At 51.5% G+C, this 19,418-nt stretch overlaps 1 protein-coding gene across 1 annotated transcript; it reads right to left on the bottom strand.

Annotated features, from left to right (window-relative positions):
• Window positions 1-443: 443 nt before the first annotated feature.
• LOC145351191 (tripartite motif-containing protein 16-like) lies at window positions 444-19,418 on the bottom strand. Its single transcript, XM_080200879.1, has 6 exons — window positions 18,764-19,418; window positions 13,725-13,820; window positions 9,210-9,443; window positions 6,320-6,491; window positions 4,163-4,258; window positions 444-2,488 (listed from the first exon to the last, which is right to left on the bottom strand). The coding sequence occupies exons 1-6, from the start codon at window positions 19,343-19,345 to the stop codon at window positions 1,956-1,958; spliced, it is 1,713 nt and encodes a 570-aa protein (XP_080057005.1). The 5' UTR covers window positions 19,346-19,418; the 3' UTR covers window positions 444-1,955.

Genomic DNA, 19,418 nt, shown 5'->3' with positions numbered 1-19,418 from the left:
TCCTGGTCACCTCCATTCAGCTATTAGACTGCCCATGTGTTTTCAAAGATTGGAGGCTTATGTTGCACCACTCACTGTGGACTATCTGAACTGGCATATGTACTCCCTTCACCCCACTCCTGCAACACCCCCATCCTTCTGCTTTGGATGGGAGCAGCCTCAAAAAGATTCTAGATTTCTTCATTTTAATTGCAACAAGTTAGCAGTTCTCTGTAAAACCTCGGGAGAATCCACAGACCTCCCTGTAGCAGACAACGCTGCCACCATGTTGTATTATTGGCTTAAATCCAAACATCACAAACACGAAACAATGTTTGTTAATATAGATAAAGAATTCTTTATTGAAGAATGGCAGGATGGCGATAGCTCTTGCATACACGTGGCACCTTCTGATTAATACAGCTCCAGTCATGATATCATGTCACTTCCTGAGCTGATGTTTCCCAAACAAGCTACATATTCAGCAGTATATACATGTACATCAACTACACACGGCACAATGCAACATCACAAAACACATAACTGCCTCCCTGAGGCTCAGCCTCTCTCCCAGAAAACCATTCCTCAGGCAGCGGGGAGTCGGCTCCTGGGTCACCATATTCACACTTCTGAGCTTTTCCTTCCCTCCCATTACCCTACAAAGACACCCATATATGGACCATTTGCTCAATTTCCCTCTCTGAAAGGGTCTCACAGTAGATCAGGATTCCCCCACAGTGCTCCAAGTCAGATCAGGTGAAAGAATTTTGGGAGGGAAGAGGGAAAATTTAACAAAATTAGCCCAGAGACAATCAGTTCACATCAGCAATTCTGATTGGCTAGACCACTCTTCCAGTTAGTTCTGGGTTGGCTGAATAATATTCGGGTTTTGGAGAATGGCAGGCATCAGGAACAATAATATTGATATTAATATTGGATATGGATTGATATATATTGATATTAATACTGGACTTGTTCACGGTCGATATTGATAATAGTGGATATACCCCTAACTCCCTTAACAAGGATAGATAAGCATCCTGGATCGATCCCAGGAATCTAATCAAGAGTAAAACCCCAGAGCTTTTAATCTGCACCTTTCTAATTTCTCCTGAATTTCAGCCATCACTCCCACGAGATCCGCCAAATGATTCCTTGCTCCTATTAACTGCTGAGACTCCTGAGCTAGCTGCCTTGCTGCTGGTACATTCCTCAGGCAAATCTACCCACTTAATCACCAGCTCTGATGTGGAAGGAATTGTGGCTCTGAGATTGAGCATGAGTTCCATTTGGGAAAACTGTCTCCAGCTCTGGACCACAGCAGGGATCTGAATTCTGTATCTCTGCTGTCTGGGCACTGGGGATGATACTAAGTGTGCCCCGTACTGGAATGAACTGCCCACCAGAGGGAAAGTGACAGCCATCGAGTTATCCCTTCCTGAGTTTGTTTAACATCGTAACCCCCTAGAGGGTCAGCAGACTACCTGCTGGTACTGAACCCACTCGACATGTTTGAGGAACCCAGGCTTGCTCTCACTACACAGGCCATCCCGCCAGTGCCTCTCTCACCAGCTCACGGAATGGGCTCCATTATCCACCAGTGCCCACTCAGTCACTCCGATTTAGTCCTGAGGCTCAGTTTCATTTCGTTCTGCTGGATATCGAGCTCAAGTCCCCGCTCTCAAGGCTTGATCAGAGGGAGAATCCCAGCTGACACTCAGGAGAGCAGCATTGAAGGAGTGCTGCACTGTTAGAGGCGCTGTATTTCAGATAAGGCTGTGAACTGAGAGCCTGTCATCTCGGGAGGGATGTAAAGATCCCACAGTGAAGACACCCCCCTGTCATTATCACTAAAACACATTATCTGGCAATGATGATGTGGTAACCTCCTGCACTCTAACTTCTGGCTGCATTTTTTAAATTACAACAGCGATTCCTTTCTGGGTTTTAACGGTGCTTTGAGATGACCTGAACACTTATGTGAACTGACAAATGCTGAGAGTTGTGTCACAGTAAATCCAAAAGGCCGGGTACATGGGTTCAGTGAAGACAGCGTGGAATTGGTGTATGAGGGAGATCTGGTCCGAAACACCATAAAAGGACAAGATACCAGCCGGGCAGTTCAAATACAAACCAATCTTTTCAAACCTCTCCACCTGCAGCCTGGTTTCTTTGTTGTCATGCCAGGCTGACACATTATTGTACCAGAATTCAATGCACCACGAGAAATCGTTCCGTCCGAGGATACAGCAATTTTCCGATCCTTTCCTCCTGATCCGCTTGTCAGTAATCCCGATCATGGCGTCCCCATCATTCAGTTCCACCTCCCAGTAAAACTGCCCAGTGCTCAAACCCTCCCTGCATAGCACCTGGGTGCACAGGTCAAACCTTTCGGGGCACTGCTCATAATCTTCCGACCTTGGGTAAATGTTGGTCACTCGCCGGTTTCCCTCACTCAGGCACAGCTGCCGTTGGATGGTGTTGGGGTCCAATGTAATCTGACAACAATCTGCAGGAGATACAACACAGCTAGGCTGCTGAGTCTGTATGCCAAAGGCAGCTAGTACTGAGCTTGCATAACACCATTAAGTGGCATTTATATAGCACCTCTAGCGAAACGTCCCGAGGTGCTTCACGCAAACAATTATCAAACAACGTACGACACTGAGCCATGTAGAAAAATATTAGTGACATGAAGGCTCAGTGAGAGGGAGATTTTACAGGCTATCGAAAAGAAGGATTGAGAGAAGTGGGGAAGTGTTTAGGAAGGGAATTCCAGAGCTTACAGCAAGCTGAACTGATGATAACAAAGGAGACTATCTAGTCATTATTAGATTGATGTTGGTGGGATCTTGCTGTGTGTAAATTGGCTGCCACATTTTCCTGCGACAGTAATTATTCTTCAACTATATCACTGCCTCTAAAGGTGCAAGGCGTCATGAAACTTCTTCCCACTCAAGGATATGGCCCCAGCAAGCTGAGTAAGGATTGCAGTGAGGAAGAGGTTCCCAAAATGTCTCAGAGATAGTTAACTATGTAGGGTCTTTAGGAGGTCTATACCTGTAATGTATCGCTCTATAAATAAATCTTCACTTGGTTTCAATTTCATCCTTCATCAACTCGATATCAGGATATTACAGATTTTCAGGGCACAGTAGGTGGGGATGGTGGTAGCTGTTGAGGGGCAAAGGGGCAAAGCCTGGTCACAATGGCCTCAGTGTGACCTGGGCTCCTTACAGCTCCAGTCTCCTTCTGTAGATTTCACAGGCAGTAGCCATGATTGAGTTTGATCTGTTCATCTTGGTGACAAAGTGGGACTTAGGTCCAAGCTGTGTCAGTAGCCCCAATCCTTAAACCTGACCCTTTCTGGCTGGGTTGCCTCAGCGCACCACATACCTTCCCCTTCACCCAGCGGTTCAAATGGCAGGGCTGGGCAGGGCTCAGCAGAGCTGGGCAAGGCTGAATAGGGCTGGGCAGGGCTGGACAAGACTGGGCAGAGCTGGTGGTGTCCCTGAATACAGCAGCTAAACATGGCTTGCACTATTATAATCTTGTCCCTCTCCTCACCTATCCTGTTCCCATGATGGATAGTTAAAGTGGGGGTTATATAAACTCCAATATCAGCAACGTGAAAATAAAATACTGCGGATACTGGAAATCACAAATAAATACAGAAAATTCTGGAAATGCTCAGCAGTCAGGGGCATTTATGGAGAGGGAAACAGAAGAATTAACATTTCTGGTTGAAACAAAAAGTCATTGGTCTAAACCGTCACCTCAGTTTCTTTCTCCACAGATTCTGTCAGACATCCTGAGTGTTTCCAGCATTTTGCGCTTTTATTTCGCTCAGGGCCAAGAGATGCCTTTGTTCCTGTATTTAACTCGAAGCTCTTGTTTCACACAGATGTCTCTCCAGGGTTTCCAGCAGACTCCATGGGGCCACTGATCACACATGTAACCCTCTTTACCTTCCAGTCCCTGCTGTCCCACTCCTTCCTCTGCCTTCACTCTCCCCCACTCCACACCGCCTCCTGTATCTCCAAACTCCTTCCCTTTCCATGTCTTACCATCCAACCAACTCTCCACCACATTCCTATCTCCTCTAATCTCCCACTGCACCCTCTCTCCCCTCCTGCCTCCCCCCACCCTGCTCCCAGTTTGATGGTGACTGCCTGTTACTCACATGGTAGCAAGTCTTCCCTGTGTCTTGTTTCAGGGGACACTGGCTGCTCCTGGGGGGCCTCACTGGGGGCGGGCATTGTGCTTCTCTCTTCCTCATCTGTGAACACAACCAATGAAGAACGTCAAGAAACACACAAATTATTCCGGGGAATTTTCACTAGCTCAGTCAGTCAGAACCAACAGCTGAGAGACTGATAAACTCGACACTCTCTTTAAATTGTACATCAGGATGTGAAACTCGGGTTCATATTTATTTGATTTTTTTACGATTTGATTTATTATTGTCACATGTATCGGCAGACAGTGAAAAATATTGTTTCTTGTGCGCTATACGGACAAAGTATACATTTCACAGAGAAGGAAACGAGAGAATGCAGAATGTAGTGTTACAGTTATAGCTAGGATACAAAGAAAGATCAACTTAATGGAAGGTAAGTCCATTCAAAAGTTTGACAGCAGCAGGGAAGAAGCTGTTCTTCAGTCGGTTTGTATGTGACCTCAGGCTTTTGTATCTTTTTGCAGAAGGAAGAAAGTGGAAGAGAGAGAATGTCTGGGGTGCATGGGGTCCTTAATTATACTGGCTGCTTTGCCAAGGAAACGGGAAGTGTAGACAGAATCAATGGATGGGAGGCTGGTTTGTGTGATGGATTGGGCTACATTCGCTACATCTTCTAGTTCTTTGTGGTCTTGGGAAGAATAGATACCAAGGTGTGATACAACCAGAAAGAATACTTTCTATGCTGCATCTGTAAAAATTGGTGAGTTGTAGCTGACATGCCAAATTTCCTTAGTCTTCTGAGAAAGGAGAGGCATTGGCAGGCTTTCTTAACTATAGTGTCAGCATGTTTGTTTTTTAGTAAGCATCCAGTCACGTTAATATCAGAATTCCAGGACAGGTACGCCACGGGGTTAGATACAGAGTAAAGCTCCCTCTACACTGTCCCCCATCAAACACTCCCAGGACAGGTACAGCACGGGGTTAGATACAGAGTGAAGCTCCCTCTACACTGTCCCCATCAAACACTCCCAGGACAGGTACAGCACGGGGTTAGATACAGAGTAAAGCTCCCTCTACACTGTCCCCCCATCAAACACTCCCAGGACAGGTACAGCACAGGGTTAGATGCAGAGTAAAGCTCCCTCTACACTGTCCCCCCATCAAACACTCCCAGGACAGGTACAGCACGGGGTTAGATACAGAGTGAAGCTCCCTCTACACTGTCCCCCCATCAAACACTCCCAGGACAGGTGCAGCACGGGGTTAGATACAGAGTAAAGCTCCCTCTACACTGTTCCCCCATCAAACACTCCCAGGACAGGTACAGCACGGGGTTAGATACAGAGTAAAGCTCCCTCTACACTGTCCCCCCATCAAACACTCCCAGGACAGGTACAGCACAGGGTTAGATACAGAGTGAAGCTCCCTCTACACTGTCCTCCCATCAAACACTCCCAGGACAGATGCAGCACGGGGTTAGATACAGAGTAAAGCTCCCTCTACACTGACCCCATCAAACACTCCCAGGACAGGTACAGCACGGTGTTAGATACAGAGTAAAGCTCCCTCTACACTGTCCCCCATCAAACACTCCCAGGACATGTGCAGCACGGAGTTAGATACAGAGTAAAGCTTCCTCTACACTGTCCCCCCATCAAACACTCCCAGGACAGGTACAGCATGGGGTTAGATAGCTCCCTCTACACTGACCCCATCAAACACTCCCAGGACAGGTACAGCACAGGGTTGAAGGTGGTGCTATTTTTATTTTACACTTTAAGAGGGACAGGTTAAGCTTTGTACTTCCCATCCTAATAGCTTCTCTGAATGAGAATTTCTGAGTGACAGTTAATACAGGATAGTGAGCAAGCTTGGCTCTGGGTATTAATTGGATTTGTCAAACCCAGATAAAGGCCAAATACTGCAGATGCTGGAATCTGAAACAAAAACAGAGAATGCTGGAAAATCTCAGCAGGTATGACAGCATCTGCGGAGAGAGAATAGAGCCAACATTTCGAGTCTGGATAATCCTTATCACCTCTGATGAAGGGTCATCCAGACTTAAAACATTGGCTCTATTCTCTCTCCATAGAGGCTGTCAGATCTGCTGAGGTTTTCCAGCATTTTCCGTTCTTGTGCCTTACCATGCAGGTAACTGACCTGTGGAGGCAACATTCTCCAGATTCTTCATCCATGTGGATTGGAAATGCTCTTTGATGAGATTCGACAGTCTTGCAACAGCTTGCTCAACTTTGCCAAGTTTTGTTTCCAGTCCGATGGTTGAAGATGGTGAGCTGGGGTTCTCAGTGATTTCATTAAAATTCAGATATTCCTGCGAATGATGGGAAGTTCAGAAATGTTAAAGTGTAGCTCGAGTCAGTAATCTGTACCAAATTATCACAGTTACTTACTGCACAGGTGCCCATCTGAATAAAACACACAGAACCTCTGTACGTACAAAGGACTTCCTGAACAATAAACTTCCTGAATCACAGAATCCCAACAGCACAGAAGGAGGCCATTCAGCCCATCGAGCCCACACCAGCCACATTCCCTCCCAGGCCCCATCCTCACAACCCCACGTATTTACCCTGGCTAATCCCCTTGTCACTAAGGGACAATTTAGCACAGTCAATCCACCTAACCTGCGCATCTTTGGACTGTGGGAGGAAACCGGAGCACCCGGAGGAAACCCATGCAGACACGGGAAGAACATGCAGACTCTGCACAGACAGTGATCCAAGATGGGAATTGAACTCGCAATGTGAGGCAGCAGTGCTGATCATACTGTGCCATCATGCTGCCCAGAGATTGAAGGGCACATCCCAACCACCCCAGCCAGATCTCAACATGTGACAGAAGAGAGGGACTCGCAGCTCAGAAGGCAGCCACGTGTCCTAATAATATTTGCTGGAACAATAGGATGGCTGGCGACACTAATGCATGCCTGGTGCAGAGGGAGGTCCTCATGAACTGACAAAGTTGTGGGGAATTTTCACACTGGAGCAGTAATCCAGTGGTGTAGTAATAGATTTTTATCACAGTAGGACTCACTGCATGGCCACAAGCTGTTAAAATTACCCAAGCAAGCAACAGTTTTCAGCAGCTGCTTTAGTGATAACGCACTTATCTTAGCATTAGGATGAACTTAAACCTCATTTCCCACTGGGAGATATGAAGCCCACATTCCCGTGTGCTGCTGAGGGGATACCGCACTGCCTGAGGTGTAACCTATGTCCCAATAATTTGAAAGTACGTCATATTACTTTTGAGTTATTATCTTTTATGAATTATTCTCGAAATGATTGGTTTGATCAGTTATCTGATCAAGAACCTCACCACCGCTTTTATCTGAGAACGTTCTAAGCAGCCATTTCCTGTCTCAGAGGCGTGTTCCATTTCTTCAAATGCTGCCATTTCCCTTTGAACTCTGTCACTCAGTCTGAGCTGTCAAAGCTGATCACTCTCAAATTTTGAAGGTTTTGAACGTGGGTTTAAGTTCAGCGCAGTGGGAGCAGATGGCAAGAACTTACACCCGATTTGCCAGTATTACCTGAAAAAACAGGCTTGGCCCTATCCTTATAACCCCACATATCTATCCCACTAATCCCCCTAGTCCTCACATCCTTGCACACTCAGGCAATTTAGCATATCCAGTCAACCGAACCTGCACATCTTTGGAAAGCAGAGCACTTGGAGGGAATACACGCAGATATGGGGAGAATGTACAACCTCCACACAGGTGGTGACCCAAGGCCGGAACTGAACCTGGGTCCCTGAGACTGTGAGACATCAGTGCTAACCATTGTGTCACCGTACCGTGACAATCAACAATGGTTTCACGGTCACCAGTAGACTTTTCATTCCAGGTTTAAGGATCTAGATAGGCTGGGCGAATGGGCCAGGAAATGGCAAATGGAATTTAATGTTGGCAAGTGTGAGGTGGTCCACTTTGGTAGGAAGAATGGTAGGAAGGACTATTACTTACGTGGCGAAAAACTGCAGCAGGTGATGGTGCAGAGGGACCTCGGGGTCCTTGTGCATGAGTCGCAAAAACCCAGCTTGCAGGTGCAGCAGGTGGTCAGGAAGGCGAATGGGATGCTGGCCTTCATAGCGAGGGGGATTGAATATAAAAGTAGGGAGGTCTTGCTGCAGCTGTATAGGGCATTGGTGAGGCCACAGCTGGAGTACTGTGTGCAGTTTTGGGCGCCGCACCTGCGCAAAGATATTTTGGCCTTGGAGGGAGTGCAGAGGAGGTTTACTAGGCTGATACCGGAGTTGAGGGGGTTGAGCTATGAGGAGAGGCTGAATAAACTAGGCTTGTACTCGTTAGAGTTTAGAAGAATGAGGGGAGATCTCATTGAGACGTATAAGATGATGAATGGGATGGATAGGATAGAGGTGGAGAGACTCTTCCCGCTCAGAAAGGATAGTAGGACTAGGGGGCACAGCCTCAAGATAAAGGGGGGGCGGTTTAGAACGGAGTTGAGGAGGAACTTCTTCACTCAAAGGGTGGTGAATCTCTGGAATTCTCTGCCCGTTGAAGTGGTGGAGGCTGCCTCGCTAAATATTTTTAAGACGCGGGTTAATGGGTTTTTGATAAGAGAGGGGATTAAGGGTTATGGGGAGAGGGCGGGAATGTGGAACTGAGCAGCGACAGATCAGCCATGATCTTATTGAATGGCGGGGCAGGCTCGAGGGGCTGGATGGCCTACTCCTGCTCCTATTTCTTATGTTCTTATGTTTTTATTGAATTCAAATTTCACCATCTGTCGTGGTGGGATTCAAACCCGGGTCCCCAGAACATTACCCTGGGTCTCTGGATTACTGGAGAATTATCTGAGACAACGTGCACGGAACTGGATTAAAATAAAATCAAAATCAAATTGCTTATTTACAAGATCAAGAGGAATCCCTGTGGTTCAGTAAGAAGCTCACACTGTCATTAACAACAATACGTCCCACCCCAGGGTCCCTCTGCTGCGCCCACACACTCCATCAACAAGAGCCCTCTCCCCAGCCACCCTGCCTCTGGTCCTGCCCCTCTCACCTGTGAGATGCAGATGCTGTCATTGGACTTGGACAGAGCTTCCAGACGCACCTTCTCGTGTCTCAGCTCCGTCCACTTCTGCTCCAGTGCCTTCTTGGCAGTTTCAGCGTGGTTCAGCTCAGCACGCTGCTCCCTCTCTATAAATGCCACAGCCTCACTCTGTGCTTTCTCAACCGCTCGCAGTAACTCTGTGAATTTACTTATAGCATTGCTCATTACTCTTTGGGCAGTTTCCTGCAGAGGGCAAGAAATGAACATGGCATTAACCCCTCATGCCATGCGTATTGTGAACACTGGGACCATAGTGATGGGATGGATAACTGTGCTCAGTCCAAATCCCAGTCTGAGGAAGGACAGTGAATTGACCCACAGGTTAGACCAGAGTCACCTATAGCCACACAACTCCCAGCCACAGCCCATTAACCCAGCTCTCCCAGGGTGTAACATCCCGCCACCCTCCCAGTCAGTGTAACACCCCGTCACCCTCCCGGTCAGTGTAACACCCCATCACCCTCCCAGGGTGTAACACCCCGTCACCCTCCCAGTCAGTGTAACACCCCATCACCCTCCCGGTCAGTGTAACACCCCGTCACCCTCCCGGTCAGTGTAACGCCCCGTCACCCTCCCGGTCAGTGTAACACCCCATCACCCTCCCGGTCAGTGTAACACCCCGTCACCCTCCCAGGGTGTAACACCCCGTCACCCTCCCAGGGTGTAACACCCCGTCACCCTCCCAGTCAGTGTAACACCCCGTCACCCTCCCGGTCAGTGTAACATCCCGTCACCCTCCCAGGGTGTAACACCCCGTCACCCTCCCAGGGTGTAACACCCCGTCACCCTCCCAGTCAGTGTAACACCCCGTCACCCTCCCAGTCAGTGTAACACCCCGTCACCCTCCCAGGGTGTAACACCCCGTCACCCTCCCAGTCAGTGTAACACCCCGTCACACTCCCAGTCAGTGTAACACACCGTCACCCTCCCAGGGTGTAACACCCCGTCACCCTCCCGGTCAGTGTAACACCCCATCACCCTCCCGGTCAGTGTAACACCCCATCACCCTCCCGGTCAGTGTAACACCCCGTCACCCTCCCGGTCAGTGTAACACCCCATCACCCTCCCGGTCAGTGTAACACCCCATCACCCTCCCAGTCAGTGTAACACCCCGTCACCCTCCCAGGGTGTAACACCCCGTCACCCTCCCAGGGTGTAACACCCCGTCACCCTCCCAGTCAGTGTAACACCCCATCACCCTCCCAGGGTGTAACACCCCGTCACCCTCCCATCAGTGTAACACCCCATCACCCTCCCAGGGTGTAACACCCCGTCACCCTCCCATCAGTGTAACACCCCGTCACCCTCCCGGTCAGTGTAACACCCCGTCACCCTCCCGGTCAGTGTAACACCCCGTCACCCTCCCAGTCAGTGTAACACCCCGTCACCCTCCCAGTCAGTGTAACACCCCGTCACCCTCCCAGGGTGTAACACCCCGTCACCCTCCCAGTCAGTGTAACACCCCGTCACCCTCCCAGGGTGTAACACCCCGTCACCCTCCCAGTCAGTGTAACACCCCGTCACCCTCCCAGGGTGTAACACCCCGTCACCCTCCCAGGGTGTAACACCCCGTCACCCTCCCAGTCAGTGTAACACCCCGTCACCCTCCCAGGGTGTAACACCCCGTCACCCTCCCAGTCAGTGTAACACCCCGTCACCCTCCCGGTCAGTGTAACACCCCGTCACCCTCCCAGTCAGTGTAACACCCCGTCACCCTCCCGGTCAGTGTAACACCCCGTCACCCTCCCGGTCAGTGTAACACCCCGTCACCCTCCCAGGGTGTAACACCCCATCACCCTCCCAGTCAGTGTAACACCCCGTCACCCTCCCGGTCAGTGTAACACCCCGTCACCCTCCCGGTCAGTGTAACACCCCGTCACCCTCCCAGGGTGTAACACCCCGTCACCCTCCCGGTCAGTGTAACACCCCGTCACCCTCCCAGGGTGTAACACCCCATCACCCTCCCAGGGTGTAACACCCCGTCACCCTCCCAGTCAGTGTAACACCCCGTCACCCTCCCAGTCAGTGTAACACCCCGTCACCCTCCCAGTCAGTGTAACACCCCGTCACCCTCCCGGTCAGTGTAACACCCCGTCACCCACCCGGTCAGTGTAACACCCCGTCACCCTCCCAGGGTGTAACACCCCATCACCCTCCCAGGGTGTAACACCCCGTCACCCTCCCAGTCAGTGTAACACCCCGTCACCCTCCCGGTCAGTGTAACACCCCGTCACCCTCCCGGTCAGTGTAACACCCCGTCACCCTCCCGGTCAGTGTAACACCCCGTCACCCTCCCGGTCAGTGTAACACCCCGTCACCCTCCCGGTCAGTGTAACACCCCGTCACCCTCCCGGTCAGTGTAACACCCCGTCACCCTCCCGGTCAGTGTAACACCCCGTCACCCTCCCGGTCAGTGTAACACCCCGTCACCCTCCCGGTCAGTGTAACACCCCGTCACCCTCCCGGTCAGTGTAACACCCCGTCACCCTCCCGGTCAGTGTAACACCCCGTCACCCTCCCGGTCAGTGTAACACCCCGTCACCCTCCCGGTCAGTGTAACACCCCGTCACCCTCCCAGGGTGTAACACCCCGTCACCCTCCCAGGGTGTAACACCCCGTCACCCTCCCAGGGTGTAACACCCCGTCACCCTCCCAGTCAGTGTAACACCCCGTCACCCTCCCGGTCAGTGTAACACCCCGTCACCCTCCCAGTCAGTGTAACACCCCGTCACCCTCCCAGTCAGTGTAACACCCCGTCACCCTCCCAGTCAGTGTAACACCCCGTCACCCTCCCAGTCAGTGTAACACCCCGTCACCCTCCCAGTCAGTGTAACACCCCGTCACCCTCCCAGGGTGTAACACCCCGTCACCCTCCCAGTCAGTGTAACACCCCGTCACCCTCCCAGGGTGTAACACCCCGTCACCCTCCCGGTCAGTGTAACACCCCGTCACCCTCCCGGTCAGTGTAACACCCCGTCACCCTCCCAGTCAGTGTAACACCCCGTCACCCTCCCAGTCAGTGTAACACCCCGTCACCCTCCCAGGGTGTAACACCCCGTCACCCTCCCGGTCAGTGTAACACCCCGTCACCCTCCCAGTCAGTGTAACACCCCGTCACCCTCCCAGGGTGTAACACCCCGTCACCCTCCCGGTCAGTGTAACACCCCGTCACCCTCCCAGGGTGTAACACCCCGTCACCCTCCCAGGGTGTAACACCCCATCACCCTCCCAGTCAGTGTAACACCCCGTCACCCTCCCGGTCAGTGTAACACCCCGTCACCCTCCCAGTCAGTGTAACACCCCGTCACCCTCCCGGTCAGTGTAACACCCCGTCACCCTCCCAGTCAGTGTAACACCCCGTCACCCTCCCGGTCAGTGTAACACCCCGTCACCCTCCCAGTCAGTGTAACACCCCGTCACCCTCCCATCAGTGTAACACCCCGTCACCCTCCCAGGGTGTAACACCCCGTCACCCTCCCAGGGTGTAACACCCCGTCACCCTCCCAGTCAGTGTAACACCCCGTCACCCTCCCAGGGTGTAACACCCCGTCACCCTCCCAGTCAGTGTAACACCCCGTCACCCTCCCAGTCAGTGTAACACCCCGTCACCCTCCCAGTCAGTGTAACACCCCGTCACCCTCCCGGTCAGTGTAACACCCCGTCACCCTCCCAGTCAGTGTAACACCCCGTCACCCTCCCGGTCAGTGTAACACCCCGTCACCCTCCCGGTCAGTGTAACACCCCGTCACCCTCCCGGTCAGTGTAACACCCCGTCACCCTCCCGGTCAGTGTAACACCCCGTCACCCTCCCGGTCAGTGTAACACCCCGTCACCCTCCCGGTCAGTGTAACACCCCGTCACCCTCCCGGTCAGTGTAACACCCCGTCACCCTCCCAGTCAGTGTAACACCCCATCACCCTCCCAGGGTGTAACACCCCGTCACCCTCCCAGTCAGTGTAACACCCCGTCACCCTCCCGGTCAGTGTAACACCCCGTCACCCTCCCAGTCAGTGTAACACCCCGTCACCCTCCCAGTCAGTGTAACACCCCGTCACCCTCCCAGGGTGTAACACTCCCCTCACCCCAACATGGCCAATCAGTATCATTTGCTTCCAACAACTAGTCGCTCCCCTCCCCTCCCTGACTCACTCTCTTTCCCCACCCCCATCCCCCCTGACAGTACCGATCACTTTCGACAATTAGATATTCCCCCCTCCCCAAATTGCCCCCATCCAGTGTCACCCCCTCCCCTACTCCAACGTCACTCCCACTTCCTCATCTTTGTCACTCTCTCACTGTCCCTGCCAACACCCACTCCCCCCCTCCCACCGGGATGGTGGGGAGGATCGTGTTGGTGAGACAAACTGCACTATCCTCTTCTCTGCTCACATTGGTTTGCCCGATTGAAGGTTTCCGACCTGGGATCAGACGGATGGATTTACGAGACTGAGCCTCTGCCCTCACCTGGATACAGTCAATGTTTTGTTTCCACTTTGCAATTGTATCGGCTGTGATCAACAAGTGTTCCTGCAATTCCATTTTCCGTGCTGCAATTAGTTTCTATTCAAAACAAAATAGAAAATAACTCAGGTATTGTCTGTCTGTCACTCCCCTCAGTGGATTGCCCCCACTCCTTCCCTCAATCCTCCCCTCATCCCCTCAATCCCCACTCGTCTCCTCAATCCCCATTCCTCCCCTCAATCCTCACTTTGCCCCTCAATCCCCATTCTTCCCCTCAGTCCCCACTCCTGCCTCAATCCTCACTCTTCCCCTCAATCCTCACTCCTGCCCTCAATCCCTATTCCCACCCTCACTCCCCACACGTCCCCTCAATCCCCACTCCTTCTCTCTCCCAGACACTAAAACCATTTCCCTCACATTGGCCCTGACACCAAGGACCAGATGATTGAAATTTGTTGGTGGACTGTTCAAATCTGAAACAATGCCCATGGATATCTGACATCCATCAGAAAGGACAGCAAGGGACTCGGCTGAATGCTTCATGTGACAGACTCAACACGGCCATTTCCCAGTAGACGTTCATACAGACAATTCACAGTAACTGTGCCATCAAGTACAATTTCACATTGAATCACTGAAGGAGATGTCAGAACAGCTGAACAAATGTTTGGTCAAAAGGGATCTGAATTGAAAAAGGGAGATGGGAAGTATAAAAAACTCCAACAGTCAACTGCAAAGGAACCATACTTTATTGCACAAAATAAAGAAAAGCAAAAGCCACAAGCCTGCGGTGAATACAACAGGTCCCAACCAGGACAACGCAATAATGGACCCACTCAGGGGCCTGCTTTATACAGGGCTTGGTCTACGAGCTCCAGCTGGCTGGTTAATTACCAATCCCCAGGGAGCTCATATTCAATGAATCCAACAGAAAGGCCAATCCATGATTCACCTGGTGGTTATCACAGAGAGAAACTTTCACTGATAAGGGCGGCTGACCACAAGTCTGTCAATGGTGGAGCTATTAAACGGGCTATGCTGTCCATCACAGTCTGTGTGCAGGATCGGGGCACCCATTCCACCCAAATCACTCTCTCTGCTCCTGCCTTCTCTCCTGAATTTTTCATTGTAACACCAGCATACCCTGTCCACTCGCCTCACTCTCTCCCCTAACTCCCTCAGGATTTACAGTGCTCTGTAACCTCACGGCTGATCTGAACATTGTGATTAAATATGCCAACGAGGAAGCTAATGTGATTTAGCAAAGAGAATACCCACTCCTCGAAACCACCGTTAACTCCCCCTCCACACAACATCAAACTATCGGTAACCTCAGAAACAGGGAGATGTCCTATCAACTGTCTCAACCTAGAACCCCACAAAGCGTCACCGTTTATTCTCCCTCCTTCCTAAGATCCACAAACTGAGCTGCCCTCCTCGCCTGCTCCACACTAATGCGATTTCCGCCTAATTCTCCCATTGTCTGGTCTCTTTCCATTTATTCTGTGATTCTTCTGACAGTTTTTGTCACGTTTCCAGGTTGCTGGACCTAATTGTCTCCTCTTTATCGTAGGCGTCCAATCGCTCCACATCTCCATTCTCCACCAGCACAGTCTGAGGGCTCTCTGCCTCTCCCTAACAGAGCTCCAGCCAGTCCCCATCATCCGCGTCCTTCTCCACCTGTCTGAATGTGTTGTCTCTCCGAACAACTTCTCAACTTCTCCTTCAATTCCACTCTCTGCCTCCAGAGAGAAGGTGTTGTTATGGGAACCTGTTATACTAGTGAATGTCTGCTTTCTCATGGGCTACGTGCTACATTTCTTGTTCTAGTTTTACTGAGATCTCCTGATTTCCCTCCCTTTCTCTATACTCTGTGTTGTCTCCCTGAACTGGAAGATTTAATCATTTCCACCCCTCTCACACCCTGACTCTGCCAATCTCCAAATTCCTTTTCCTCCCTTGACTTCCCTGTGTCTATTTCTGGAGACAGGCTGTCACTGAGTAATCTCAGGGACTTGCCACCCCACAGCTACCTGGCCGACACATCCTCACATGCTGCTTCCAGTCCACTCTCCCAGTTTCTCAGTCTCTGTTCTGACAATGTCACCTTCCAGACCTATTCAAACATCACAAGGTATTTGACAGGGACTTTATCCAGAGAAACGCACGTTAACCCGCTCAGGAAATATTAAGAACAGCTGATTAAGAACTTGGTCAAAGAAGCTGGACTTACAGAATGCTTAAAAGAAGAAAGAATGCTGGAGAAATGAAGAACTTGAGGAGGGTCTAGAGACTAGACAGCTACTAATGCTGTGGCAATAAAAACTGTCAATGTATCACACTGGTACTGTATCATACTGGCACTGTACCGCACTGGCACTGCACTGGTTCTGTACCACACTGGCACTGTACTGTACTGGCACTGTACCACACTGACACTATATCACACTGGCACTGTACCACCCTGGCATTGCATTGCACTGGCACTGTACCACATTGGCACTGTACTGCACTGACACTGTCCCAAACTGGCATTGTGCAGCACTGGCACACGTGATTGAGTGCTTCTTGTCTCAGGATGGTTTGTACCTGCATCTCAAAACCATTTTGATCCAGTCAGTGAGAGATAATGCAGTCCCTGCACTCCTTGTTCAATTCCTCAAATAGAATCCACTCACTCACAAGCTGCCACAAATCTACAGAGTTTACTGCCACAAACAGGAAAATGGGCTTTCTGTAATCTGCAACATAGAACCACAGAAAATTACAGCTCAGAAACAGGCCTTTTGGCCCTTCTTGTCTTTGCCGAGTCTCACTGACCTGCACTTGGACCATATCCCTCCACATCCCTCTCATCCATGAACCCATCCAAGTTTTTCTTAAGTGTTAAAAGTGACCCCGCATTTACCACCTTATCTGGCAGCTCATTCCACACTCCCACCACTCTCTGCATGAAGAGGCCCCCCCTCATATTTCCTTTAAACTTTTCTCCTTTCACCCTTAACCCATGCCCTCTGGTTTTTTTTCTCCCCTAGCCTCAGTGGAAAAAGCTTGCTTGCATTCACTCTATCTACACCCATTATAATTTTATACACCGCTATCAAATCTCCCCTCATTCTTCTACGCTCCAGGGAGTAAAGTCCTGACCTATTCAATCTCTCTCTGTAACTCACCTTCTCAAGTCCCAGCAACATCCTTGTGAACCTTCTCTGCACTCTTTCAACCTTATTTACATCCTTGCTGTAACTAGGTGATCAAAACTGTACACAATACTCTAAATTCGGCCTCACCAATGCCTTATACAGCCTTACCATAACACTCCAACTTTTATACTCGATACTCCGATTTATAAAGGCCAATGTACCAAAAGCACTCTTTACAACCCTATCTATCTGTGACATCTATAAACTTTTACTGGTAGTCAGTAATCATCCACTATCCAAGGTCCTAGTCCCCATGGTCCGAGTGCTCACATCAGACCATCCAGAGTGAATGCACTTTGCTTCATCAAGTTTCTCCCTCATTTCAACATCGAGGGACAAATTCCCCAAACAGGCTGCACTCTCCCCCAAAATAATCAGCACTTTTATTTCCCTTTCCTTGTCCCTAATCCAGCCTCCCCCATTCCAAATCCATCTCCTTCTCTTGAACCCAAACTCCTTGACACCAAATAAATCTATGTCTATCTCTCTGATCCCAGATCCCTTTCCCTCTTCCTCCCCCCTCTTCCTGTCTCACCCCATGTACTCCCCGTGTTGGAGATCTCTACTGGCTCCTAAAAATACACAAAAAAAAGCAGAAACTGATAGCAAAGTTCCGTACACAAGAGAACAGCCTCAACCAGGATCTTGGGTTCATGTCACACATGTAACCCCCACAATGTGGCCTAGGTTTCAAAATCTTACTAACTGTCCTGGCTTAAAACAATTCATAGCTCTTTAACCTGTGCTTAATCCTCTTTCCACTCACACTGTCTGCAACTGTAAAGATTTGATTACTTGTCAAGACTTGCATTCCATTATCTTGTAATTGAGTTTGTGTTCTTTTTACGTCCTGTTTGTGAACAGAACTCCCACTTAGCTGATGACGGAGCAGTGCTCCAAAAGCTTGTGCTACCAAATAAATCTGTTGGGCCTGGTGTTGTGAAGCTTTTTACTGTCTCTCCCAGATCCCTCTTTTCCCTCTCCCAGGTACCCCTTTCCCTCCCCCTCTATGCTTTCCCCTTTCCTCCTCTCTCTCTCTCTATCTCGCCTTCTCCCAGATCTCTCTCTCCCCCTCTCCTCCCTCTCTTCTCTTTCCCCCTCCCTCTCCCAGATCTCCCCCTTTCCCTCCTCCTGCTCTCCGCAATCTCCCCTTCTCCCACACCCCTCTCCCTCATCCCTCATCCCTCTCTCTCGTATCGTCTCCCTCTATTCTCTCCCAACCTCTTTCTCTCTCTTTCCCTCCCTCTCTGCCTCTCCCAAATGCCTCTCCCCCAGTTCTTTTCTCCCCCTTTTCCCCACCCCTCCCTCATCCTCTCCCTCTCTCCCTTACACTTTCCCTCTATCCTCTCCCCCCCCCCCTCCCTCTCCCAGGTCCCTCTCCTCTCCATGCTTTTCTTTCTCCCTCTCTCCCTTACCCTCTCCCTCTCTCTAAACCTCTCCCCAACCCCTCCTTCCTCACCTCCTCTTGCTCCCCCTCTGTCCTCCTTCCCTCCTCTCTCCCCTCCCTCCCTCTTACCTCCTCCCCACTCTCTGCCATCCCCCTCTCCCTTCCCCCCTCTCTCTCCCCCCTCCCCGTCCCCTCTCCCCCTCCTGCTCCCCTCTCCCCTCCCCCTCTATCCCCTCCCTCTCCTGCTCCCCTCTCCCCCTCCCCGTCCCCTCTCCCCCCTCCCCTCTCCCCCTCCCTCCCCTCTCCCCCCCCACTCCCCCTCCCTCCCTCCCTCCCCTCTCCCCCCCCACTCCCCCTCCCTCCCTCCCTCTCCCCCTCTCTTTCCCCCTCCCTCCTTCCCCCCCCTCCCTCCCCTCTCCCTCTCCCCCCCCCCCCCCCCCCCCAGCTCCTACCTGCCTGCTGGCCGCCTCCTGGTCCACGGTGGTGATCTGGTGCCCGCGGTGCTCACTCAGGGCACACACCCAGCACAGGCAGCGGCTGTCGGTGCGGCAGAAGGACTCCAGCGGCTTCCTGTGCTGGGGGCAGCGGCGCTGCCAGAGGTCGTGGACGGGCTGGGTGAGGCGGTGCTCCCGGAAAGCCGGGCTGTCCCGGTGCGGGGCCAGGTGGGTCTCGCAGTAGGAGGTCAGGCAAACCAGGCAGGAGCTGACCGCTCGCAGCCGCTCCTCCGGGGGGCAGGAATCACACGCCACATCCCGGGGGCCGGCCCGGGGCTGGCAGCTGCCCGCCTGCCTCTGCAGGAAAGCCTCCACGATGTGGCACAGCACCGTGTTGGGGTGCAGGCAGGGCCGGGGGCTGAAGCTCCTCCGGCAGTGTGGGCAGCTGTACAGCCCGGGACCTGCCTGCTGCTGCTCCCAGTTCTTGCTGATACAATCCCTGCAGAAGCTGTGCCCACACGGCAGGGTGGCAGGGGCAGTGAAATAGTCCAGGCAGATGGTACAGGACAGGCTGTCTTCAGCCAGCTTCACCGTGGCCATCCCCAGCCCCTTAGCCCCAGTCGGCAGCACTTCACAGAAAGGGAAAGTGAAACTTTCAACCCCTTTAACAAGA

Source organism: Carcharhinus amblyrhynchos, chromosome 12, assembly GCF_965287045.1.
Source record: "Carcharhinus amblyrhynchos chromosome 12, sCarAmb.v2.hapA, whole genome shotgun sequence".
Classification (NCBI taxonomy): domain Eukaryota; kingdom Metazoa; phylum Chordata; class Chondrichthyes; order Carcharhiniformes; family Carcharhinidae; genus Carcharhinus; species Carcharhinus amblyrhynchos.
This window is presented reverse-complemented; position numbering and strand designations above follow the sequence as displayed.